At 48.1% G+C, this 26711-nt stretch overlaps 2 protein-coding genes across 3 annotated transcripts; one reads left to right on the forward strand and one right to left on the reverse strand.

Annotated features, from left to right (window-relative positions):
• Positions 1 to 265: 265 nt before the first annotated feature.
• Paox (polyamine oxidase) lies at positions 266 to 9542 on the reverse strand. Of its 2 annotated transcripts, none has more exons than XM_028869671.2 (7): positions 9088 to 9542; positions 8204 to 8690; positions 7314 to 7513; positions 5842 to 6094; positions 3547 to 3659; positions 2981 to 3138; positions 266 to 1801 (listed from the first exon to the last, which is right to left on the reverse strand). In XM_028869671.2, exons 1-7 carry the CDS (start codon positions 9290 to 9292, stop codon positions 1658 to 1660), a joined length of 1560 nt encoding a protein of 519 aa, XP_028725504.1. In that variant the 5' UTR covers positions 9293 to 9542; the 3' UTR covers positions 266 to 1657. The 2 variants fall into 2 exon arrangements, with proteins under 2 accessions (XP_028725504.1, XP_028725510.1); XM_028869677.2 differs by having other exon boundaries at positions 267 to 1801; positions 9136 to 9525.
• A 7157-nt stretch (positions 9543 to 16699) lies between these two features.
• Echs1 (enoyl-CoA hydratase, short chain 1) lies at positions 16700 to 26676 on the forward strand. Its single transcript, XM_028869691.2, has 8 exons — positions 16700 to 16827; positions 19014 to 19211; positions 19626 to 19753; positions 20413 to 20512; positions 21402 to 21506; positions 22091 to 22210; positions 24688 to 24755; positions 26151 to 26676. The coding sequence occupies exons 1-8, from the start codon at positions 16740 to 16742 to the stop codon at positions 26214 to 26216; spliced, it is 873 nt and encodes a 290-aa protein (XP_028725524.1). The 5' UTR covers positions 16700 to 16739; the 3' UTR covers positions 26217 to 26676.
• Positions 26677 to 26711: the final 35 nt, after the last annotated feature.

A 26711-nucleotide genomic window follows, 5' to 3' on the forward strand; every position in this document is an offset into this window, starting at 1 on the left:
GTAGCTGCTCCAAGAACAGGCCTGTGATACCAGCTAATGATTGAGGGTGCTACCTCAAAAGAGCCCTGCCTCAAAGGGGCTGACATTTAACTCAATGTTATAATTGTTGCCTTGAATGCAGGAAGCCTTGGGTTTAATCCTGGTAACACACACACACACACACACACACACACACACACACACACACACACACACACACACAGAGGAACTCCAGCACTTGTGAGACTAAAGCAGAATAGAAAGTCCAAGGCCAGCCTGGACTACGGTGTGAAATACTGTCTCAAAAGAAAAAGAGGGGGGGGGGAATGTGCCCACATTTTAAATTTAAAGCTCTAGGAGAAATGTCAAGCCACTTCTCTACCATGGAGGAGTCCCATCCCCAGCGGCTCAAATCCTCCTGGTTCCCTCCTTGGCAAGCAAGCCTGTTTCTCCCACAAAGTCATCTGGGTCTGTCTCTGAAAACTGAAATGCCCCCCTCCATGTCAACAGCAAAGACTTTTGCCCTTGAAGGATCTGTATTCTTTCACAGTCCTCAGGCTATAGCCTACAATAAAAACCTACTGGATTCTGGCTTTCTTCCATGGTATCCCATGAAGGACAGTCTGGTGACATAAAGCAGGAGGTGTTCTTGATGATATAACATGCTTCCTGACAGACTTGTGAGGTGGAGTAAAGGCAAGCCTTGACCTGAAGGACAAGGAGCCAAGCAGAGAGCTGGACTGTGCAAGGGTGGGACAAGGGTCTCTGCAGTTCCCATAGCTCCCTCTGGAGCACCACCCCAGTGGCTGCACCAGCCTCTCCAGCTCTACTATCCAGAGATGTGCAAGCTCTTGTGACAGATGCAGCATGGGGAGTTACTAAGTCTAAGTGCTCTGTCTCCTCTGTAAGCGGAAGCAAGAGACCTGTCCTCAAGCTGCTGGGAGGATGCAGTGAGACAGACTGCCAAGTATCCAAGAGACCTACCCAACACTGCCTAGCTCCCTAACACACTCCCCATGTCTACCCCAACACTCCTGGCTCCCCAGCACCCTTCCTAACCCCACCTCCATATTCTGTTTCCCCAATAACCTCCCTGTGCTTAGCCAACCTGCTACCCCAATAATCTTTATAAACAATTTTTTTCTTCACCTCCAAAAAACCCCCAAGCCAGGCCAGGATAGAATGCCTTTCCCTACCATACCCAGTCTTCTCAGTTCTACACGTTCATTCAGCACACCCCTCTAGGGTACCTGACACAGATCCATTAACAATCAAAGGGAGGTTCATTAGCCATACTGTGGTACTGGACAACAGTAGTGGAAACACCTTCAGAAACAGAACAAAGGGTAACCACAGAACCTAAGGCCCAAAGAACCCAGGGGGGAAAGCCATGAACTGGTGATAGAAGGGGCAGACGGGACCTGGACTTGGATGGGAACAGGCTGAGAAGTGGATGCAGTATGGGAAGTACTCTAGACACAGGCGGTATTCACTGCTTTATGTGTGCAACAACACAGCGGGGCCAGGCTCCAACAACAGATATGAGAAATGGGACCACTTCCCCAACATTAAAGCTACCAGTAAGATCCCCAAACCTCAAACCAGACAGAAAATCATGTACCCAACAGATGGAGGAGTTCGGTCAGCCCCCATGACAGCAGAGCAGAGCAGCAGACACTCACAGCCTGGGCCAGGGCTGCTGCACCTGTGAGTCCCACAGACCAATGAGGCGATCAGCTTCCCTCCAGCCAGACAGGAGGGCCCCGTGTGTGGTGGAATAAAATGTCCGATGTGTGGCTTCCCCAGCGAAGAGTATCTGGAGCTGCAGAAAACAGACCAGATTAGAACAGCAATGCGAGCGGGACAGCTATGGAGAAACACACAGGAAACCGAGCCCCTGGCCACCCATCTGCAAATGTGCAGAAGACATCATTACCCACGCCAGGCAGGTGTGAGACCGAAGAGATGCCCAGGTGGTGGGGCCCTGAACCATGATCAGAAGGGTCGCTGAACTACCATGGGAGAGTGAGGCTGAACCGAATACACCACACAGTGGTGAGGAGTCACTGCCTACAACCAAAAGTGGCGTGACATGGCAATGCAAGCTGACAAGGACCATGAGACAGACACCTGGGAAACTGAACAGTGACTACCAGGTGATCCTGAGTTGCTGTCTTAGAGATACACCGGGATATCTGCATGGAGACATACTCAATAAGTTAAGGGGCAATGGGCAGACCCTGCCGGGGGTGGAGCACCTACTACCCCACCTACTGCCTACAATTGATGACTTCCATAATTAAATTGTTTTAAAACAGGGTCTCACTATGTGGCTCTGGCTGGCTTGACTTGACTCTCACTTTGTATACCAGGCTAGCCTAGAACCTGTAGTGACTTTTCTAGCTGGGATTACAAAGGCCTGAGCCACCATGCCCAGCTAAATGTCTTAAAGTGACAGTGTGAACATGTGCTCTCACTATTAGAATCAGACGGAGAGCTGTGGGAAGTGTCAGTAAGTGGCAGAGTACCTGCCTGGCATGCTCAGGGCTTCATCCCCAACACAAAGAAAAGGAACTAAAACAGCCGGAGGCAGAGTCTGGGAGGAGATGGTATTCCTACCAGCTACTTTTGTTTCATTTTAATTCTGTGGCAAGCACTGTGAAAGTCCTTAAACCATGGGTATGTGTGATTCTGATATGAATAACACATTTTCCATTTGGGTCTGAATTTGTTGAGACTGTCTTACTAGCCTTGGCTGGTCCAAAACTTGTTCTACAGATCAGGCTGGCTGTAGACTCAAAACAGTCCTCCTGCCTCTGCCTCCTGAGTGCTGAGATTATGAGTATATGCCAGCACATTCAACTTTACGTTACTCCTATTTTCAAAAAGAAAATGGCTCTGAGTCTTTGAGATCACTGCCCCACCCATCACTCACAGCACATCATGTTTAGGCCTTAGCAGCAGGATCCCCGGTGGCTCACACCAAGGCAGGCCACTATACCTGGGTACCAGTTTCATCAGCAGGGAGGGGCTGAGCCAGCAGATCTAGGTCATCGCCAGTACTGCCAACAGCCACATAGCTGTAGGAACCTAGGGTGTATGGGGCACTGTGCCAACGAGACCTCATCACACTCTTGGCCGCTGGCATTTGTGGGTTTCCTGAAACACAGAGATGCGGCACATTAACCCAGAACTCTTACTAACCTGGAAGAAAACCAAGCCAATGTGTGTTTTCCTAAGGCATCCTGCCTCGGCTGCTCTTCCAGCACCACACAGGGACCACTGGTGCCAATAAGCAACACCATGAGATGCCTTGTGAAAGTGAACTGACATGCCCTTCTGAGCCTCAGTTTCCCTACCTGAAAGCACCTAACTAGGGACAATTGCATGTGTTTTGGGTGGAAGATTTTAGAAAATAAAACTAGCAAGTGTTTGCACACCATTACTAGCCCACTGCCTAGGAAGAAGGCTCTCTTGGAAATGTGCAGAGCAGAATCCATCCTTCCCTGTTCTGGGTTTACTTCCTCTTTAGAGACTGGCCAATAAGAACATGTGGCTGGGGAGTACCTGTCACTCTCCGGAGTACTTCGGTTAGAGAAAGAAGCACTTCTTCATCTGACAGAGTCTCCATAAACTCCGACTCAAGGCCAGCAATGAACCCACAGAGCACATGTGAAGACCTGTATGCACAGAAAGATAGAGACGGATCAGTTGGACACAACCCACACTACACCAGGGCCAACACCACCCAGAATAGTCCCCTAGAGCTCTCCCAGGGTCTCAGCTATTTACACAACACTAAGGCAGCATGTGATGTGCTGCTTCCACTTTGTCACTTGTACCAATGTGCAAGAGCAGAGCTGGTAAACCATCCCTCCAAAAATGGAAGCCTCAATGAGCCACACCAGTAGGCTCCATGTTCTTCACCACCAGGCACAGTGGGGGAGGGGGTGAAGGATTCTGATTTCATCTGAAAAGGTCCTTGATGAAATAGTAAAAGCTGCTGGTTTTATTAAATTTTGGCCCTTGGCTGCACTTTCCTATATCTGTGTGAAGAAATAAGAAGAGGCATAAAGAACTTTTAGAATGCCGTCAGTGAGTCTGGGGCCAACAGACCTAGCACTTCCTCCACACACCTCTTCTTTATATACAAGGACACCTCATCAACCATGATACTGAGCATTTATTTTCTCAGGGGAAAAAAAGTGCACAGTACATATTGATAACAATGAAATCTAAGCTCTCAAGCAAAACCTGGAATTTCAGCAAAATTGTATATGTTGCCAACAGTGTCACAGCTTCATGCTACTGACAGTCTTCAGATATCAGGGGTGATATTGATAAACTTAACTTTGGGCATTACTGCATGAACCAACATTTTCTGAATGACACAAATTATGCCAAGGTAAAGGCCAGTGAATTAGCCATAGGCTCCATGAGAGACCCTGTCTTGAAAAACTGGGTAGAGAGTGACAGAAAAAGATCCCTGAAGTCAACCTCTGGCCTCCACACATAGTAAGCATACACACATATATACAAACACACATGGTGGGGGGAGCATATTTTCTCAAATGAGTTGAATTTAAAAGGTGGCAGAGTTTTGCTTGTCTTCAATGCTCATTGATACGTGGCCTAACAGAAGACACAGGAGTCTCAGCTGCTTCCGTCCTCATTTATACTGAACTTTATCTAGACAGATATGGGGTTAGGAAAAAGGAACAGCGGGGTGGGAGAGAAGGCTTAACGGTAAAGGAGCACTGGCTTCTCATCCAGAGGACCAAGGTTCAATTCCTGGCTCCCACACTGTGGCTAACAACCCTCTCTAACTCCAGTTCCAGGGAGTTGCCCTCTGTTGGCCTCCTCAAGCTCAGCACAAACGTGGTGCACAGACATACATGCAGAGCAAACACACACACACACACACACACACACACACACACACACACACCAATCTTAAGAAAAAGGGAATAATATTCATGTAATTTTTCAGAAAATGTTGTTTTTCAATGCTAGTGGGACACGGAGTCTAAGTCCACGGCAGCCATGGCCTGTTTCCACACTCCTTGAAAGTCAGTTGCACTCCTATGAAATGGCTCCCTCTCTCCCTCCTTCCCTCCCAGGCAGAAGGCTGCTCTGCAGCTGTGGGCTCCTGCTGCCACTTAGTCTTTTAGGCTAAGAACACGGCCCTTTCCTGCCAGGTCTCTAAGTGGAATTAGGACTTCTTCCTCCACACGACATTAGTTCAGTGTGTTCTGATGCTATCAGAATCAGTCCCGTCTGAGACCATGCATGGTGGTACTTCCTGAATTAGTATCTAGTCCATGTACACTGCTTTATAGGATGGCTGAGTCATAAGTTGAGACCTTCATCTGTGGGTCTTGTCTATCTTTTGTAGATAGGATTTCACTATATGGCCCAGACTAGCCTCAAACTCATGTTCTTCCTGCCTCAGCCTACCTAGTATAAGAATTACAGGAGTATATCACCATGCCTGGTTAACTGTGGGTCTCTGCTTCCATTATGTAGAAGGGTCTTCCCATCCCATTTAAGTACTACTTCTCCAGGTATAGACAGATCCATACTGCAAATATCTTTGTATCTACAAATCACAACTTCCTACAGAATTTCAATATATTTTTTTAAGACCAGACATTCCAGGAATCCAAGAAGACATTCCTGGCCTCCGCTTGTCTCTCAGGGAGCCAGGCTGCAGTACGTAACCAACACTTTGGGGGCTCATGTCGCTCCTGCAGTGAAACCCTCAGAAACACCGGTAACGAAGCACACACAGCTGGGTCCTCCAACAGGCTAAGGTGAGTAAGCAGGTGCGAGCTTCCCTAGAGCTCCTCGATGCATACATACTCAAAAGGAGGCAGGACCACAAAGCCAATGAGTTTCTTGAACCAGGTGTCTTGGAGTGAGAGGGCTGTGTCCTGTAGGGGTGATGTGTCCTCCCATACCACCTGGATGAACTGGCAGTCGGGCTCCCAGAAGGGCTCCTCAAACTCCAAAAAGATTTTGTTGTTGGTACCAAAGCCTAATTTTTTGATGGCTTCTGCCTTTTGGGCAGGCAGTGGTGGCTCAAAGAAGGTATCTTGATGTTCTTTGAGAAAACCTGCAATTCAGAATTGGATGTGGTTTAAGATACAGGTCCTGTGGTATATGCCTTTAATCCCAGCACTCGGGAGGCAGAGGCAGGAGGATCTCTGTGAGTTAGAGGCTGCCCTGATCTACAGAGTGAGTTCCAGGACAGCAAAAAGTTACGTTTTAACTAGAATCTCCATCAACAGGAACCTGACTTGATTGTACAAAGGGCTTCTAAGCATCTCATACATTCATTCAGGTCCCTGGAGACAAATTCCAAAGGCTGGACCATCAGGACTCAAGGTTGACTGCTACCAAATACTGGAGGAGTACTACAGACCCCCTCGTCACAGACTCTGTGGGGACATCTCACTCCTGACCTTCCACTTCTAACTGCCAGTCACACTGCTCAGGGTCAGTCTGCAGTAGTCACCACACAAATTTCACCCAGAAGGCTTGTTTTGCCTTTTACTGTGCTAGAAATTGAACCCGGGGCCTCATACATGCAAGCACTCTGTCACTGAACACACTTAGATGAGTCTAAATAAAAAAAAAAATTAGCCCACAGTCAAACAACAGTCAAAGCAGAGGAGAGAACATTTGCTTGAAGCCAGTAAGAAAGGAAGGACAAGGCCTTTAATCCCGGCCTGTGGAAGGCATGAGCAGGTAGATCTGAGTTTTTGACACCAGCCTGGTTTACACAGTGAGTTCCAGGCCATCCAGGGCTACATGGTGAGACCCTGTCTCAAAATAAAAATTAAATCTTAAAAAAGGAAGGAAGGAAATCAGTAGAACAGGAAGCCAGCAAGGCCACGAGCAGGCACAGGACAGGGACAATTTCCCCATACACAGTGGGCATGGGAGAGGAGGCATTCTATCTAGGTCTTCAAGAACAAACTGTTCCTCAATCTATGAAGAGGTAGCCACAGAAGCCCTTGGAAATTTACATGTAAACACCATGTGAAACAGGGAAGTGAGAACTCCTAAACTCCCACCAGTATTTATTAATAATGACATCTCTACACAAGAAAGTACTAGCCAGGTATGGCAGCTCATGCCTGTAACCCCAGCACTCAGTGCTACAAAATGTGATAGAGTACTTTCATCCATCTGAAAATCCTTAGATGAAAACATGAAGACAACAGCTGAGCAAATACCCAGAGCCAGGGGAGGGTAGGAAAAGCCAGGGGCCACCGGTGCCTGGGGTAGGGATAGAGACAGAAAACTCGATCAGAAAAAGTGAGTTCTACCTAAGGGCACGGTGACGATGACATGATGGGCAGGCAGGCGGGTACCATCTTCACACTCCACCAACACAGGGAAGGTCTCCCCTGGAAAAGCAGCTTCCTGGAAGGACCCATTCCAGTGAATGGTCTTCACCGGCTTGTCAAAAACCATCGAATCCTTGGGCAGGGAAGCCAGTATGCAGTTGGTAAGTCCTTGGTAACCACTAGAAGAGACAGAAGTCGATATGTGGCGAACCAGGCCCTGGAAGGGTAGCCATGGCAGAAATAGGCCATCCAAGGTGCTACCCACCAGCCTCAATGGGAGCATCACTCAGAGCCAGAAAGGGAGACAGAGGCAGAGTGCCTTGGTGGGGCAATCCCTTAAAACACAAGATCATTTAACATCCACTTCCTGGCTAATGAGGGTCACAAAACTGACTAGGCCACATGAGAATGAGAGCTCCCCACTACCACACCAGCCCCATATTTGTGCACTTCCTGAGTCACAAATGCCTACCAGCGGAACAGAAGCCTTGGGCTTGATGGGGGAGTGGGGAGCAGCCCTGCCAAATGCTTATCTTGTGCCTGGCAACAGGCACAGCCCTGTCTACCGTCGGGGAGGAACCTTCTAGCTCCTCTGTACCTGAAGCCCCTTGTGTAACACCTGGCACATTCAAGGCCCCAGGAAATCAGAAGAAATGAGCATTCAAGATATTTCCTTCTCAATTTCCTAGAAACATTCTTGCTTAAACAAACAGAACTAAGAGAAAAAGCAACCAATTTCTCTGAATGGGGAGGGCAGTTCCCTCACCTGCCCACTCCGGGCCTCCTCTCTCTCCTTTTTCCCTCCTTTCTCCAGCCTAGTGCCTCTGCCCAGACAGGATGGGCAGAGCTGGCAGAGCTGTGACCCATACCCAGCCAAGGTGCAATCCAGGCCCGGCAGCACTGTATACTCCCCGAATGGTGCAAGGGCCACCAGGTCCATGCTGTGGGTGCCGCTCACACAACACTCTGTATTGAAGAAGGCATTCAGGATAGCCAGCTTCAGTTTCTTGGTGTCCTCATCCTCAGTCCAGTTAGCCACCTGCTGACTTAGCTCCTTCTTCAGGAACTCTCCAACGCTGGCCACTGGGGTCTCAGGGGCATTCAGGAACTCTCTGGTTCGGTCTATTAGTCCATAGTACAGATTGCCCATCTCTGTCACCAGCTCCGGGATCACACATGTTCCAGAGCTGGTATAGCTCACAGAGGGCAGGGCCACGTGCCCTCCTGTCTCCACCAGCTGGTTCTCCTCTGATAACTCTTTCTCCCCCAGGAGCCCGAACTTCGCAGCCAGCTGGAAGACAGGATTGCCCTGGGAGGGCCCATGGATCCAGTGTGCACCCAGCTCCACTACACCACCTAGGAGGACACAGGAAACGCTACCTGTAAGTTCCCTCTCCAGAAAAATCAGCCCCACCCTTTCCCAAGCATACTCTCGAGGACATCTTGAGAGTCCCACGGTCCCATTGTATACCAGGACCTCAGGATCCTTCGGGGTCAAGTGGTTCCCAAAGGCAAGGCTTGGCCAGATCAAGCTTAGGGAAATCCTGGGGAGAGGCAAGTCGGCTTGTACCGGCTTCGGAGGACACTTAAAGAGAAACCGAGAGGAACCCCCAGGGCTGAGGAAGGAAACTGCAGGGTTGCCTTCCCTAGTATGTACTCTCCTAGCTTTGGGCAGTTCACTTTCGGGGTCCGGTGAACGTGGGTGTGTGTTCCTTTACCCCCAAGAGACTGAAAAAGCTTCCTGGATCAGTACCAGTCGGATGGGGTCCGGGGTCAGTCAAGGGGCCCAAGGGGCGGTTACCGAAGCAGCGTTCCGAGCGGATGCGGCCACCAGCGCCAGCAGTGGCCTCTAGGACCCGCAGGTGTGGAGCAGCCGGATGGCTGCAGAGTCTCTGCGCAGCGCCCAGTCCAGCGATGCCGCCGCCCACCACCAGCACCCGCGGGCCGCCGGAAGCCATAGCTTGCTCAGGGTCCTCCAGCGACCGGTGGCCCTAGGCCGCCCCGGCGGAGGCGGGTGGGGCGGGGTCAGAGGCGGGGAACTAGGTGGAGCTATGTCGGGAAGGAGCAAGAGAGTGTGCGTGGGGCTGGGGGTGGGGTGAGGGCTGGGGCCTATGGGGAGCCAGAGGGACCAGGCGGGCGGCAGGCGAGGTCCCGGCAGCCTTGATGAACATCCGGAACTGGACCCGAAGAGAGGGAGGTGGATGTCCCGTGGCCTGCACTGTGTCAGCACTGTGTGATCCACGTAGGCTAGTGGCTCCCAGATGCGCCCAAGCTCCAGGTGCTCTGAGCCACGCCCCTCCTGTTTGGATCCGCCCACAGTCGCCTTAAGAGGGGTGTGGGTGTGGCTGCCATGGGTCAATGTGAGCCAGCATCCCTACAAGGGTACTTGGTCTTCCATAGGCATCCTTCCTGGCTCCTATAAGCAGAGAGTGCACCATAGCTCTAGTCTCCTTTCTACTGGAGTATCAGCTCACAGTGGAACCTGCTTAGGAAATGTGTAGTCCTTGACCCCCATGCTTACTCAAAGCGTGAAGACAGGGATCCTTTAAGCTGAGAACACTGATCTGGCCAAGCTCTGCTAGAGCAGCACTCACAGGCTAAGGGGTATTATAGAATATTAAGGTGTGTTACTTTTGTTTATGTTGCATTTGTTTACTCTGTGAAGCTGTGTTACTTTGTCTAAAACACCTAATGGTCTAATAAAGAACTGAACGCTCAATAGTGAGGCAGGGGAGAGAAATGGGTGGGGCTGGTAGGCAGAGAGGATTAATAGAAGGAGAAATCTGGGAGGAAAGAAGAAAGAGCCAGAGAAAGAGGAGGACATCAGGGGGCAGCCACCCAACTACACAGCAAGCCAGGGTAAGATTTACAGAAGTAAGAGATCGGGAAAATCCCAGAGGCAAAAGATAGACAGGATAATTTAAAATTAAAGAAAGCTGACAAGAAACAAGCCAAGTTAAGGCCAAGTGTTTATAATTAAGCATCAGCCTCCATGTGTGATTTATTATTGAGAGCTGGGTGGTGGGCCGCCCAAAAGAGTAAAAAACAAGCAAACAACAGAGGGGCAAAATGTCTTTGCCCCATTCACTCAGTCCGCCCACTCAGAGCAAGTAGAAGTGGTGTAGGGAAATAAAACTCACCAGTTGTATGCTACGGATAAGGGGTGATGGCTCTGACAGGGATGGGAATCGTCATCCTATGCGTGAATCCCTTTCTGGAGAAGGTATATTCTAAAGAGCAGGTGGTATGTGCTCTCCACTCAGCTCTTAGAACATCACCCTTGTTCACTTGCACAGTTAGTGTGTTTAACAGGCTCTTGGGAGTTGGGAGCTAAAGCTGACCTCCAAAGAAAAGATAGCAAAGGCATCCCACCCTACATCTATCAAAGAAATGGACCTAGAGACAAAGAACTCTACCAGGTCTGGTTCACTCAAAATGCCAGCCTTTAATACCCACCATTTTCCTCTACCCAGTCTTAAAACTTCTGTTAACAACTTGGTTTCGATGGACATAGAAAATCAAGTTGGAACTGATGCGAAAACTTCCTACCTGCTGGCTAGTTTTCATAGTGCCAAAAGTTGCTATGCATGCCGCTATAGGAGAAAAGTCATCAGTGTCAGTTCCCACATGCTACAACACTGACTGCCAAGTAAGATGTGCCCACTGGCCCAGTAGGAGCACAAAGGTTATAAAGATAACCAACTGGGTTAGATTAAAAACCTGCTCCAAAGGAGAGAATTCATGCTTATTACTGTAAACCAGATCTAAAGTTTAGGAGGTCTTGAGCCCTAGGGGGAAGGAGGGACCTACTGCCATCTTGCTAAATCTTCACGTTGTCAAACTGCCTTCTAAATGTTTCTGGTTTTTTTTTTTTTTTCTATTGTTTGGTTGGTTGATTTGGGTTTTTTATTTGTTTTGTTTTTGTTTTTGAGACAGATTTCACTGTATAGCCCTAGCTGTCCTGGAACTCACTCTGTACACCAGGCTGGCCTCAAACTCAGAGATCTGCCTGCCTCTGCCTCCCAAGTGCTGAAATTAAAGGTGTGCATCACCACCGTCTGGCTTATGTTTATGTTTTTACTCACAGGTTAGTGCTGTTCTCAACCTTGGGCAGCAATTAATGCAGAGACTCACAACTAGTCCAAGTGACAACATTGAATAGAGCATCTGTATCATCCTCCACCCCCAAGGCTCAGGGAACATTAAGGAGAGGGAAGGGAAAGAACATATGAGCCCTGGGGTTGAGAGACCACATACTGCTCTTCCAGAGAACTGGCGTTCAGTTCCCAGGCCAGTACCCACACCAGGTGGTTCCCAAGTACCTGTAACTCTAGCTTCAGGGATCTGATTCTCCCTTCGAGCCTCTGTGGGCACCCATGCATACATGGTATGCATACACACATGAATTAAAAGCTAATAAAAAAAATTAAATTAAAAAAATGTAACAACCAGAGGATGGAGAGGCATGCTATGAAAAGTATGGACATGGTAGGGCCACTGTGATCATGAACACACTGCGGCAATGATGACCTACACAAGATCAAGCCAATATCTATCAACATTCTAACAGGCAGCACTAATTGGGCACAGTGGGTTGCAAAAAGGAGGAGGAGCCTTGAAGGGGAAGGGGGATGCATTGAAGGTGCTTTGGGAAGTGGGAAAGATAGTTAGGGATTGATATCATCGAGATACATCATTTGTACTATGAAACTGTTAAAAGATAAATAAAAGATCTTTAAAAATTCTTTTAACAGAGAAGAGCTTGGGACCCAGTACCCTTCCCTTCGAGCACAGACTGGATAGATTAACCTGTCTCAGTTGGTGTGTATATTTTTGGTTTCTCTTTCATCTTTTCTATAAAATTGGTTTTTTGTTTGGGAGGGTTTAAAGGGGGCTTATATAGTCCAGGCTGGCCTCAAACTTGCTATGTAGGCATGACTGATCTTGAACTCCTGACCCTCCTTCCTGAACTTCCCTAGTGGGGTTGTTGTGTACCCCACCATGCCTGACCTTTCCTATACAATTGTAACCCTGCTATAGGGAAGGCATAGTCTGCAAATACATCTATTTTCATTTTCCAATTCCTATTTTAATTTCTTTGGGATACAAGAAAATTAAGGTGGAAACTTGTTTTGTTTTGTTTTTCGAGACAGGTTTCTCTGTGTAGCTTTGGTGCCTGTCCTAGATCTTACTCTGTAAACCAAGCTGACCTTGAACTCATAGAGATCCACCTGGCTCTGCCTCCCAAGTGCTGGGATTAAAGGCGTGCACCACCACTGCCCAGCAAGGTAGAAACTTTGAATGAAGTGCCTGGTAATAACACTTTGGGCCTCCAGAGGTACAGGACAGGGACAGTAGTGTTTCTTGTCTCCTGGATGTAGCACCACAGTCTGAATCAAAAGGCTGCCCTGCAGCTGAGGTAGTCACATGCTCATAAACAGACCACTGGAGACTAGGCAGATATAGTCACATGCCATGTTTGACACCACAGATGATACCTCCTTTGTGACTGACTTAACCAACCAGGCTTGTTCATTTTTGTTTTAAAGAAAGACTTATCAATATAGAATTTGCATGTACTTCACCCACATCATGTGTATAAGCCAGTGGCTTTCAGCATACTGTCAGAGTTGTACAGCCACAACAAAGTCCAAAATGTTTTCCATCACCCTGTTCTGGATGGTTCATATGAAGAGTTAGTTAGACAGGATGAGGCCTTTGTGAATGGCTGTCACTGATCATGATGCTTTCAAGGTTTTTCCACATTACATTGTATATCAGTACTTCTTTTCATCATATTGGGGTGGAATTCAAGCCTTTGGGCACGCTAGGCAAGAATGTTACCACTGAGCTATACCTTCAGTTCCCACAGTATATTCTAACATATTAAAAGGCATCCATTGGCCCAGTGTGGTACCACATGCCTTTAATGCCAGCATTTGTGAAACAAAGACTGTTGTGAAATATTCCTTTGCACTGTGTAAAGAAATGTCACTGTGACTAGTTTAATAAAAAGCTGAACATCCAGTACCTAGGATTTCCAGGCACAGAGAACACTGGGAAGAGGAAAGGGGGAGTAGACAGACAGACAGAGAATAAGCAACATGGGCAGTACAGAGTAAAGGTAATAAAGCCACGAGACAAAAAGTAGATTGGTAGAAATGGTTAATTTAAGTTGTAAGAACTAGTTAGTAACAAGCCTAAGCTATCGGCCAAGCTCTCATGATTAATAATAAGTCTCCATGTGGCGATTTGGGAGCTAGCAGGAGGGACAGGAAAAAAAATCCACCTACAAAAGATAGGCAGATTCCAGGCCAGCAAGGGTAATATAAAAGACCCTGTCTTTAAAAAAAAAAAAAAAATCTAAGGTGTCCACTATACAAACATAGGGTCTTTGATGGGCATTTAGGCTATTTCCACTTTTTGGTCCTTGTGACTAATGCTGCTTATGTACCTACAAGCTGCTGTGAGGCTGTGTTTTCATGTCTCTTGGGTATGCACCTAGAAGTGGGTTTGCTGTTTTAACTTTTGAGACAGTGGCAGGCTTCCAAAGTGGCCATTCTTAGGGCTGGTGGTTGTGGCTATGTTGTGCAAGGCCAGAGTTCACTCTCCAACAACATGTACACACATACACCTCACAAAGGCAAAGTGACCCCACCAACTTGTACTCCCACCACTGAAGTCAAATAGGTAGGAAAGAGCAATTATTAGATATAGTGGCTATTTATTGATTTACGTAAAGCATTGCTTGTATTGCCTATTTGCCAAGCATGGCTTCAGTTGCTGTCTGGAGCAGAACGACCTAGAGAAATCGCTGAAACAATGGGTCATTCCCCCTTAACAACCTGCTGACTGCCACATAGGTTTCTGTAAAACCTCACTTGCTTGCCTGCTCCCCCACCCCACCCCCACCCCGGTCTTAGAGTATAAAACGAAAACAAACTAGCCCTGGCTGTAAGCCTTTCAGGGGCCGTCCTGGCTTCAGGCCGCGGCGGCATCTCCTCGTCCACTTTCATTGCTGTCTGAGTACTTATTCCAGAAAGATCCCCCCCACAACACCACCAATGTCGAAGGCTCCAGCTTTTCCACATGCTCTCCCACACTTACTGTTAACTTTTTATTACGGGCAGCCTTATAGGTATGAAGTGGGCTTGATTTGTATTTCCCTAATGACTAACAGTGTTGAGTATCTTCTCATATCCCTCAGACATTACATCTTTATTGAAGAAATGCATGTTCATCTTTTGTTCTTTACAGTTCAATTGACTCTTACTATTGGGTCATAAGAGTGTGTTGGATATTCTAGACACAAGGCCTTTACCAGACGTAAGACTTGCAGAGACTTTTCTCTCATCCTGTTTGTGTCTTGTGTCCCCAGTCTTGATGGTTTCCTTTGAAACAGAAGTTTTTGGTGGAATCCAGTTTATCCTTGAGTGGCTCTTCTTGTTCGCCAGTGTGACTACATCACAGGGCACATCTGTGAGGGGTTTTCCTTGACTGGATGATTTGAGGTAGGAAGACCACCCTAAATCTGGGCCACTGGGCCTGGAGAGATGGCTCAGTGATTAAGAGTACTGGCTGCTCTTCCAGAGGACCCAGGTTCAATTCCCAGCACCCACATGGCAGCTCACAATTGTCTGTGACTCCAGTTCCAGGGGATCTAACACCCTCACACAAACATACACGCAGGCCAAAAAAAAAAAAAAAATCTGGGCCACACCTTCTCGTGGCAGCCTATGTAAAGGACATAAAAGAAAAAAAGCCTTTGCTTTTGGCCTCTTCACCCTCATTCTCACTGGCCAGTTCACATATCCTGCTGTTGAGGCATTCCCTCACTGCTATTAGAGCCTACTTCTTCTGGATTCTGACTATTCTGACCAGCTGAGCCCTCCAGCCTTATGGACGTATTGGATTCTTGAACTTTTCATCAGGAGACAGTCTTTGTTGGGCTAACTGGACCACAGCCTGCAAGCTCCAGAATGCACAGGGACCCCTGAGAGACATGGGGACATCCCTTCCTCCAGGCAGGTACCCCAGAAACTGTCCCCCTTTCTCTCATGGGAACCTCCCCCAGGAACAGGCAGAAGCAGTGTGATCATCCTGCCTCCTGCTGAAGAAAGACTGTTTCATTTTGCCTCTTTACCCTGGGGTCATATGCAGCAGACCCCTTGTGATCAGGGCTTCCAAGCCCACAGAACCACCAAGGGTTTTATAGGCAGGTGCCAAGCACTGGGTACTGGGGTCGAGCTGTGTCTAGAAGTCATCTCAGGCCCCACCCGCCAGTGATCCTCACATGTGATACCGCATCTCTCCTCTCAGGCCAGGTATGCCCATGCATGTAAGGAGATAGGGGAAATACCTTCTATCGGTTCTATTCCTCTAGAGAACCCTGACAAATATAATACTCTCACTCTTCTTTTTCTGTCCCTAAACTCAGAGAACAGTAGCCCCTGATCTCAACAACAGCCCTGTGATGCTAGATAACCCCTGTGTTTGAGCCATTTCATTTTGGAACTACTGTCACAGAAGCTTGGCCTATGCCTATATAAAGCCCCTCATCAGCAAAGGTTTGTTAGTGATCTGTTCTGTTTCTATTCTACCTTAGTCTTGAAATAAAGTTTGCTGGCTTTCTCTTGGTTTGAACTGTTTTCTTTACATTATCAATTTTGCTTTTGTCTGTAGATGCTATCCCAGTGTTTGCAGGACCAGGGCAAGAATACAAATAAAGACCTAATTCATACTTGCTAAACATTTCAAAGTTATAATTCAAGATAATTAACGTGAACCAAACCTCGGCTTTCTTTGAGATGTATGTGAGTCTTCCCATCTTGAAAAAACACAGCTATTCCTAACCTGGTGTTATGAAGCTAGTTAGCTGCCACGTAAAGAATGCCTCTCGAGCAGAGTATGGTGGCGCACGCCTTCAGTCCCCCAACTTGAGAGGCAGAAGCAGGCGAATCTCTGTGAGACCAGCAGACAGCCTGGCCCACATGGCCAAGCAGGGCTATGTAGTGAGACCCTGTCACAAAACTAAACAAAACCGCCTCTGACTTTACCGCTTTACGCTCTACGGCTACATCTACAATCACGCCTTCCAGCGGTCAAGACCAACAGCACACGGCAAGCGCAGGGGAAAGACTCAGCTGCCTCTTCCAGCCTGTCCCTTGGTACTGTGCACCAGCCATGGGCACAACACCAACGCGGAGCAATTAGCAGCCTTCTCAAAGAACTGCAGCCCTGCATTGGCGACCATCCTCCCCACCCCGCCCACCCTGCCTACAGCATCACCCGGCCCGGGTCATCCGTCTGTCCCCTTCGGCTTCCGTCTCCGGCTAGCCGGGGATCTGGGGCGGAGCGATTCTGCAGGCGGGGCGAGTCTGCAGGCGGGACTAGTGTCTCTACGCCATGGCGGCCCTGCGTGCTCTGCTGCCCCGAGCTTGCAGCTCGCTGTTGTCCTCGGTCCGCTACCCAGAACTTCGGCGCTTCGCCTCGGGTGAGTGCGCACACAGGCGGGGTCCGTCACCTCACTTTGGGTGGACTCTCTCCTCGGAGCCTCCGGCTGGTTTCTTAAACCCCAGCCTCCACGCACCCTCGCTTGATCCTGGACCGTCTCTCCTGACTCCAGATCATTTGTCTGACCTCCACTTCCACAAGCATGCACTCCCAACGCTTGACTCTGAAGTACCTAGACCCTGGATTCCAGTACTTATCCCCACAACTAAACCCAGATTCCTCCCACCCTTGCTCCTCCTTCGGAGCCCCCACCTCCACTGCTCGCCTGACCCCTTACCCAATTCCATACCCCACTCTATTCTTGACCCCCTTAATCTGATCTTAGTCTCTCACCTAACAAGTCCAACCCGAGGTTAGCACCTAGAAGCCCTGTCTGTTGGGAGGGCCCTGGCTGTAATGGCAGCTTCTCAACCCTAGAACTTCAGTAAGTGCCAGGACCTCTAGCCAACTGGGAACTCCATGTGCATTTAGGTAGCTTTAAGAGACTATGAAGGTAGGTTAAGCAAGGCAGGCTGAGTATTGGGGAAGGTTTGTCTACAGTGCCTCCTGTCCAGTCCCTCTTGGTCCACTGCCCTCGCCTGAGCCTGTCCTTCACACCGTCCAATCAACGACGACCATACTGACACACCCACTTTCCTTCCCAGCCAGCCTGATAGTCCCTGCCTTCTCTCTCCTTGGCCAGGACTCTCCTGCAGCCATCTGGTGTTCCAGTGTTACCAGGGATTCTTGGCCATGCCCTGAGGCTAGCTAGGGCTTCTGAACCTCAACCTGGATTGGCTGTCCAGTCCTGGCTCCACTGAATGGCAGGCATCCTACTGTTCAACAGTGCACCTTACACTTAAGTTACTTCACACAGCACTGTGTTAAGGAACAAAATACCCAGAATACAGACCCTCACTTTCAGGCCTATCTTCCTCCTCCTAAATCCGTGGCCTGCACCCCCCAAGTCTGAATTGGCTGCTCCTCCAGGTCACCTAATGGTGCTTCACATGAGCCTCTGTCCCACCAGACTTACTGCTCTAGCAAGCCCTAGGCTCTGTCCTGCTTTCACCTGGTGTCATGGTCTGGAAAGTGCTGGCATATGGGGTGTGGATGAGTGTGTGTGGGGGGTGTGTGACTGTGCTAGGGTTTTCTTTTTTTTTTTTTTTTGTTATTTTTGTTTGTTTTTTTGAGACAGGATCTTACTATGTAGCTCTCCGGCTGGCCTGGAACTAGACCAGGCTAGCCTGGAACTCACAAAGATACACCTGCATCTGCCTCCTGAGTGCTAGGATTAAAGGCGTGTGTCATTGCCATCATGCCTAGGTAGATCATAGCCAGAGCTCCAGGCTGGCATGGTAAGGATGGTGCAGAGTCCCCTGTCTGTACCTGTATCAGTCAGGGTTCTGTAACAGAGCAGAACTGATCAACTGAATATATATTATATTTGCTAATGTATAATATACATATATATTAATGGGGATTATTAGAGTGGCTTACAGGCTTCAGTCTGAGTAGTCCAGCAATGGCTGTCCTCTGACGAAAAGATCAAGGATTCAGTAGGTGTTCAGTCCAAGAGACTGGATATTTCAGCAGTCTCAATCTGGTTTTGGAGCCCAGAGAAGTCCTAGAGAGCTGAGAGTCTTCAGTGTACATTGGAATCCCAAAGAAATAGGCTCAAACACCAGAGAAGGAATGCCTAAGAATAGATTAGATTGGGGCTGGAGAGATGGCTCAGTGGTTAAGAGCACTGAGGGCTCTTCCAGAGGACCTGGGTTCAATTCCCAGCACCCACATGGTGGCTCACAACCACCTGTAATGAGATCTCGTGCCCTCTTCTAACATAAAGGCACACATGCAGGCAGAACACTGTATACATAATAAGTAAATAATACATCTTTGGGGGGGAAATGAATAGATTAGATGAGCTTGCCATTGAGAATGAGGGCAAAAAGTAAAAGCTTCCTTCCATGTACTTTTATGTAGGCTGCCACCAGAGGTGTGGCCCAGATTTAGGGTCCAGTCTTCTTATCTCAAATGATCCAGCTAAGGAAATCCTCCACAGGTAGCTTGAGCTGCTTGGGTTTTAGTTGATTCCAGATGTGGTCAAGTTGACAGCCACGATTGGCCACCACAGTGCCTTTAATATCTTTATGATGACAATCCACTTTCGTCCTCTCACCCCAGGTGCTAACTTTCAGTACATCATCACAGAAAAGAAAGGAAAGAATAGCAGCGTGGGGCTGATTCAGTTAAACCGCCCCAAAGCACTCAACGCACTTTGCAATGGCCTGATCGAAGAGCTCAACCAAGCACTGGAGACCTTTGAGAAAGATCCTGCTGTGGGGGCCATTGTGCTCACTGGTGGGGAGAAGGCATTTGCAGGTGTGCTGGGCAGCCATGGTGGTAGAGGGTAGGGGGATGCTGTGGCCTGTGGGAAGCAGCAAAATGGACCAGTTTCTCTGTGATGGGAGGGGTGGCTTAGGATATACTAACATGTAAAGTAAGCTGTGTAGAAGAGCAGTTCTGTGTGTTGAACATTCAGGGATGTTCAGGTCCTCACTGGTCAGGTGAAATAACCAGCATAAGCCCAGTCTCCTCTGAGTGTACCTGGCATCTACTGCCTGCTACAATCCCCAACATTACCTTCCTATAACAGACAGCTTGGTGAGTTGTTGGTCCATGTATCAGCTGTTCCCACTATTGTGGGAAGTGCCCCCAGGCCCTGTGCATGGAGGTACAGGACTGAGAAGTTCTCTGATGTCTGGTCATTGGATCCTTACTTCTGTCTGCCTCAAGCTGGAGCGGACATCAAGGAAATGCAGAATCAGACATTCCAGGACTGTTACAGCAGCAAGTTCCTGAGCCACTGGGACCAGATCACCCGGGTCAAGAAGCCAGTCATTGCAGCTGTCAATGGTTATGCTGTAAGTATCAGCCACAGAGGTCTCCTGTGCAAGGTGGAAGGAACTATGCTTGTGTAAATAAAGTATAGCAAAGATCTGGGTCTTTAAAAGGCCCATGGTGTCTTTTGGTAATTGCTTTGTTTGAAGGAGGCTCATTGACTAATTCCCAGGTGTGTTAATGAGCTTTTCTGGTTCTGTTCAATTGCTACAGTGGCTATACTACACGTGTGAAGGCTGTGAGTACTTTGTCTGTGTGCACACTAAGGGTTCCTGCTTCTCTAGGCCATTGAGAAATGCAGGGCTAGTGGAAAAAAACCCGTGATTATTACACATGCTAATTATTTATTGAAACCCGCCCCTGGGGTGGTCAGCTACCCACATTCATGCCCTTGTCCTGTCTAGCTGATTTTGAGTCACTGTGTTAGGCTTTGTTATTCACCACAAAGCCAAAAGTCTTTACTGCCTAGCCCTTTGCATAAAAGTCTACAAGCCCCTGGTAAGCAACATCTCTCTTATATTTATTCTACCACTTTAATCTAGTTTTGTCCTGCTAGGTTAACATTCGCTGTTATCTGACTCTGTTTCATGGTTTTAGAAAAGTTCCTTAAGCAAATAGAGTGATTTTTCTGCCTGGGATCCTCTGGTAAAATCCACCGGCTTATGAACATTTTTTTTTTCAGCTTGGTGGGGGCTGTGAACTTGCCATGATGTGTGATATCATCTATGCTGGTGAGAAAGCCCAGTTTGGACAGCCAGAAATCCTGCTGGGGACCATCCCAGGTGAGACTGTGTCAGCTGTAACAAAGCAAGCCTGAGTCTCAGCACCATGGCTTGCATCCAAACACAGGCCCCAGATGGACAGCTCTTGACTGTTCGGTTTTCTCTCTGCCAACTAGAACCTGAAAGAACAGATGAAGCTCAGCACAGTCTGTGAGCTTCAGGCCATGTCCAGCTCTTATGAATATACAGATCCTGAATCTGACAATGCCACACGTAGTGGGCACTGGCTTTTAGCCACAGCGGTTCTCTCCTGCTCATGATTCATATACCCTTAAGAGTTTTGTACACCCAAAGCTTGGGAGAAAGATGAGTAGCCATGGGCTTGCACCAAAAACTCTGTCCCATATGACTCTGGCTCTGTACACTCCTATGTCGTGGCCTTCCTGAGTTCAGCACATCAGACTGTGGAATTCTCACTCCCCACTGCCTGGGAAAGCTCTGAGATGTTGAGAAAGCAATCCCATTGCTGGGGGTGGGGGGGCAGAGAGGGCCACCTGCTAGACCTGGCAGGAGAAGGTGAACACTCAAAGAGAAAAGACTTGAGCCCTCAGGAAAGAGACTGCACTCAGAGAGGAGGCCTCCACTGCTCTCTGGGTTTAACCAGGCTTGTTCTGAGATCCTGGACAGTGGGTTCAATATCATTATTCAGGTCTGTAGAGAAGATGACTGATGCTGGGATTTGGTCCAGCATATGCTTTCAGGGAGACCTAGACCTTCTAGGATGGTGGGGAAAGAGCCAATCTAATTTTTATGTCTTCCTTTTTAATGCTGAGAAGGAACCCAGGGCCTTGTGCATGCTAAACCTGTCACTGGGCTGCATCCCAGACCTGAGTTTCTTCTCAATGTCACTTGACAAAGAGCCACTAAGACCACAAATCTCTCCCTGTAGGTGCAGGGGGCACTCAGAGACTTACTCGTGCGGTTGGCAAGTCACTAGCAATGGAGATGGTCCTCACTGGTGACCGCATTTCAGCCCAGGATGCCAAGCAAGCAGGTGGTGTCTCATGTTGTGAGCTGGGGGGAGACTTGGACTGTATTTGGTGTCCCCATGGGTAACTGGCCTTAGAGCCCTAAGGTTCTGGCATTGGGTTTTATATCTTGAAATATATTATGCACAAGAGAGTGGCAACATATGTTTAAGTTAGAAATAATAACATCACTTCCTGATGGGCGATGGTGGCACATGCCTTTAATCCCAGCACTTGGGAGGCAAAGGCTGGTGAATCTCTGTGAGTTCCAGGACAGGCTCTAAAGCTAAAGAGAAACCCTGTCTTAAAAAAACCAAAAAGAAAACAAAACAAAACATCTCTTCCCACTGCCCTTTGAAGGCCCTTAAAGGCCAGCCCTTTCCCTGCCTTGGCAGTGACCATAAACCTCAGGTTCTCTGTGCCATTTGATCCTGTAGAGAGCATGGCCTATGTAACTTAGAGTTTAGGGACTGCAACCTAGCAGTGGAGAGCACAGAGTCACCCACTATTGGGGATAGAGCCCCAGAGGACTTGCCTTTTGGTGTCATTGGGTTCTAGAGGAAGTGGACGATGCTATTCCTGCATGCTATTCATACTTTTCTTATTTTAGGTCTTGTAAGCAAGATTTTTCCTGTTGAAACACTGGTTGAAGAGGCCATCCAATGTGCAGAAAAAATTGCCAGCAATTCCAAAATTATAGTAGCCATGGCGAAAGAATCTGTGAATGCAGGTAGGGGTCTGCTGGGAAAAGAAAATGGGAAGAGTCCACAGGACTGCATAGATGAAGTTGTGAGGTTCCAGATTACCCCACCTTGTCCCAGGCAGCAATGGGAAAGTTCTCGGAATTGTAGTTTGCCATAGTGTTCCAGGTTTTGGTCACTCAAATGTCTGTCAAGATACTCTGAGTATCTCTTTATACCAAGACCCAAGACTGGGCCAGGCCTAGGACATAATGGTGATGCAGTGTCAGGCAAGACCAAGAATGGAGCCACAGCCCCTGAAGTCACTGGTCTGTGGTTCAAGGGAAAGTGTCTCCGAGGACCTGGAGCCCATGCTCTGGTTATGCAAATGGGCCGTAGCCTGGTGTCTGCAGTGGCACAGCTCGTGAGAAGCATCTTCGTCAGCTCTCAGCTCATTCCTCAGAGCTGCCTCATCCTTTTCCTCCTTCTTCTCTTTAAACATACTCATTTATTTCTTCATTTCACATTTTAATTTATTGAGGGGTTATCCCATGGTGCACATGTGGAGGTCAGGGAATAATTTGAGGAGTCAGTTGTCTCCTTCACCATATGGGTTCCAGAGATTGAATTCCAGTTGTTTTTAGGCTTGGCAATGAGGGCCTTTATCCACTGAGCCATCTGGCTGAGCCCTTTGCTTGGATTGTGAGGCAAGGTCTTACTCTATCACTGAAGCTGTCCTCAAACTCTGGATCCACCTCCCTCAGTTGCTAGGATTGGACGCATGTATCACCACACCAAGCTTGGAGTCTTGTAGCTAGAGTTTTCCTGCCTTGCCCACAGTCAGCACAAATCTTTGTCACCCGCCAGTCCCACAGCCACTCAGACCCAACCAAGTAAACACAGAGACTTATATTGCATACAAACTGTATGGCCGTGGCAGGCTTCTTGCTAACTGTTCCTATAGCTTAAATTAATCCATTTCCATAAATCTATACCTTGCCATGTGGCTCGTGGCTTACACATGCTGCTTGTGATGGCGGCGGCGGCTGGCAGTGACTCCTTCCGCCTTCCTGTTCTTTCTTTTCTCCTCTCTGTTAGTCCTGCCTATACTTCCTGTCTAGCCACTGGCCAATCAGTGTTTTATTTACTGACCAATCAGAGCAATTTGACATACAGACCATCCCACAGCAGTCTTTTTTAAAAAAATACATTTAGTTATTTATTAACATGTGTGTGAATTTATATACATGTGTGTATGTATGTGGGTGTGTGTGCCTTTCACTAGAGAGCCTTTGGAGGCCTTGGGGTTGTTCAGAGAGTCACCAGTCTGACTCAAGTTTTGGTTTTAGTAAATTAGAGGTTTTTTATTAAAAAGAGACTGGCCAGGACCAAACCTGAGAGAATTCTCTAGGTAAGACCTGATTTTGTAACAGATATCCAGCAGGTGCCTCAGCTGTCCAAGCAGGCGTTTCATATAAAAGCAGAAATTAGTAGTTAGCCTGTTTAATCTTGTGACCAATAGGTATAAGACCTACAAGGTAATAACAGAGCAGGAGTTAAAAGGATTTGTGGGATACCCAGCTTGTTAAATAGGTACAAAGACCTGAATGGAGTTTTTGTGGTTGTTTCAAAGATTTTACTTATTTTTATTTTATGTGAATGAGTGTTCGGCTGCATATATGTGTGTATATCACACATGTGCATGGTGCAGCGGAGGACATGGGACCCCTTGGAACTGGAGCTACAGACAGCTGTGCACTTCCCTGTGGGTTCTAGGAAGGCAACCTGGGTTCTCTGCAAGAGGGCAAGTGCTCTTAGCCACTGAATCATCTCTCCAGCCCCAGGAATGGAGTCTTAATGTCATAGTTTATCTCAGCATTTGGAATGGCACTGTGTTTCTGCTCAGTATCACATGTAGAGCCAGCTTAGGGGCAAAAGATGTGACCTAGAAAGGTTGCTGCTACCTCCAGAGGGGCCACCAGCCCTTCGGGGTTGCTGCTGGCCATGACCAGATGTGCTGGTGTTTAAAGAGCCAGCTGTGTGTGGAGCACATAGGGAGCACCTGAGGCTTCTAGGAAGATCGCAGCGGCAGTCACAGCTCGGTCTTCCACATCAGTGTTCCACTGAACAGAGTTCTGCACTGGAAAAGAAGGCCCAGAGCAGATGCTGTCCCTGCCGCCTAACTGTTCTCCTCCGTTCTTCATGCTTTACTGGGCTTCTGTGTTCTGTTTTATCAGCTACCTCAGGTCCTCATGGCTGGACAGGTTCTGCTATTTGTCCTTTGTCCATTTCTGGTGCTTTTTCCCTTCTGAGGGCCCTGGACTACCACCAAGGTGTTTGGGAGGCCCAAGAGAGCAGTTTGTTTCCATGGCTACCTCAGCATGGGCCGTGCATGTGAGAAGTGGGGAGAGCTGAATCAGCATGGGGGCCACACAGCCTGTAGCCCTCTCTGTGGATCACAGTCAGCCCGACATGGGTGCCCCCACATTCAGCACTTCAGTTTGTAACTCCGGGGCTTCTTTTTCAGCCTTTGAAATGACCTTAACAGAAGGAAATAAGCTGGAGAAGAAGCTCTTCTATTCTACCTTTGCCACTGTGAGTAACAAGTATCCTGCTTAGGATTTGAGTTCCTTTCTGTTGCAGAAGCTGTAGAGAATTTCTTACTGCAAAAGGGCCCTGTGAATTACACCGCTAAACAGCAGCTTCTGTATTTAAAGTGGAATTTGTAGCTGGGCACAGTAATCCCAAAACTTAGGAGCCAGGGGACAAGGAGAATTGCTTGAGACCAGGAGTTTGAGACCAGCCCGTGAACACACAGAGAAACCATCTCCAAATATTATTTATCCTGCATGTATACCTGTTTTGCCTGCATGTATGTAAATATATTACATGCATGTCTGGTGCCTGCGGAGACCAGAAAAGGGCACTGGATACCTTGGAACTGAAGTTACAGACTGTGGTGAGCCACCGTAGAAGTGTTGGGAACCAAACCCAGATCCTATTCAAGAGTAACAAGTGCTTTGAACTGCTGGGCCATCTCTAACCACCACCCCTCCACCCCTATTTATTTTATTTTATTTGTTTGTTTGTTTTTGAGACGGGGTCTCATTATGTAGCCCTGGCTAGCCTGGAACTCATTATGTAAACCATACTGGCCTTGAACACATAGAACTCTACCTGTCCCAGCCTCCTGAATGCTGAGATTAAAGGAGTATGCCACCATGTTTCACCTCTTATCAAGAGCTCATATCTAGGTGTTTTAAAGAGTCTTCTGATCATCAGATGCATTATCCATTGTACCACTGGTCCAGTGCTAAGTGTTTTATTTAAAAAAAAAAAAAAAAAGTTAAGGAGCTGGAGAATTGGCTCAGCATTTAAGAGCATGTACTACTCTTCCAGAGGACCTGAGTTCACTTGCCAGCACCCACATCAGATGACTCACAGTCACCTGCAGCTCCAGCTCCAGAATGATATCACACCTTTGCTCTCTGTGCTGCACCTGCACTTATCTGCACACACTCATCACACACACACACACACACACACTTAAAATTTTAAAAAAGCTTTTAAATGGTTTGGGCCCCTAGGGAAGAATTGAAGGTGTGTGCACATAGTATGTCCACAGGCTAGGGAAGAGGCAGGTGTAAAGCAGAGTTCTGTTGCTGCCCCACAGCTCTGACAGTTTCCCAGCTCAGACCCTGCCAGATCCAGAGGTGCTGTGAGCACGAGTTAATGGTGCTCGTGTCATGGCCCCCGATGGACTATGTCCTGGGTAGTATACATTCCCCCGTCCCCAAGCATAGCACTGTTTGTGGGGAATCCCATCTTTCATGGGCAGCTGGTGGGCACAATGGAAAATCACCGTCCTATCGATGAGCTTGGAAAGCAGGCAAGGAGGAGGACGGAAGACCACCTCGAGATGCAGGCTGTCAGCCGAGGGGCTCACCAGGAAGACGCAAACTTCACCTCCCTTCTTCCTTTTCCTGCCAGAATGACCGGAGAGAAGGAATGGCTGCATTTGTGGAGAAGAGGAAGGCCAACTTCAAAGACCACTGAGAGCTGGCAGCTGAGCCTTGTGCGGCCCTGGAGAAGAACGCTCAGCCTGTCAGTTGAGAGGCAAATTAATTCTCCTGAAGGGTAGCGTAAGCCACAGTTCCGACCGCAGGCTTTGGGGCTGTGGCCACAGCTCAGGTACTCGTGGTGTGGCCTGCAACCTTCACCAGTGTTGGAAGTCAGTCTTTCACAGTCTTCTAAATCAGAAATCTGGGAAGCTTTCAAGGTGTCTTTATTTTTTATTTTTTTTACTTCACTTCAGGGACAGGTGCGTGCTTGGACCACCCGTCCCCTGTCCACTGTCCACAGTGTCCACAGTGCACAGCTCAGGATGTGGCTTCAAGTGGGAAGCGGCCCTGTCTGCTGATTCCAAGTGCAGAATAATTCAATTCAAAGTGACTGCTTCAGTTTAGCCTCAACTCACCTGTAGTAGTCTCTAAAGAATGAATGTGTTTTCTAATTATTATTGCTGTTATTTTCTTATAGATAGGGTCTCAC

The sequence above is a fragment of the Peromyscus leucopus genome, chromosome 1 (genome assembly GCF_004664715.2).
Source record: "Peromyscus leucopus breed LL Stock chromosome 1, UCI_PerLeu_2.1, whole genome shotgun sequence".
Classification (NCBI taxonomy): domain Eukaryota; kingdom Metazoa; phylum Chordata; class Mammalia; order Rodentia; family Cricetidae; genus Peromyscus; species Peromyscus leucopus.

Excerpts from the sequence above, each read along its gene's own strand:
- Paox (XM_028869671.2), bottom strand. The coding sequence starts at position 9,292 with ATGGCTTCCGGCGGCCCGCGGGTGCTGGTGGTGGGCGGCGGCATCGCT. Across the intron at positions 7,514-8,203 it reads CTGGATTGCACCTTGGCTGG|TGGTTACCAAGGACTTACCA; the intron begins GTATGGGTCACA and ends TGTCTCTTCTAG. Across the intron at positions 6,095-7,313 it reads CATCGTCACCGTGCCCTTAG|GTTTTCTCAAAGAACATCAA; the intron begins GTAGAACTCACT and ends TCTGAATTGCAG.
- Echs1 (XM_028869691.2), top strand. The coding sequence starts at position 16,740 with ATGGCGGCCCTGCGTGCTCTGCTGCCCCGAGCTTGCAGCTCGCTGTTG. Across the intron at positions 16,828-19,013 it reads ACTTCGGCGCTTCGCCTCGG|GTGCTAACTTTCAGTACATC; the intron begins GTGAGTGCGCAC and ends CTCTCACCCCAG. Across the intron at positions 20,513-21,401 it reads CCTGCTGGGGACCATCCCAG|GTGCAGGGGGCACTCAGAGA; the intron begins GTGAGACTGTGT and ends CTCTCCCTGTAG.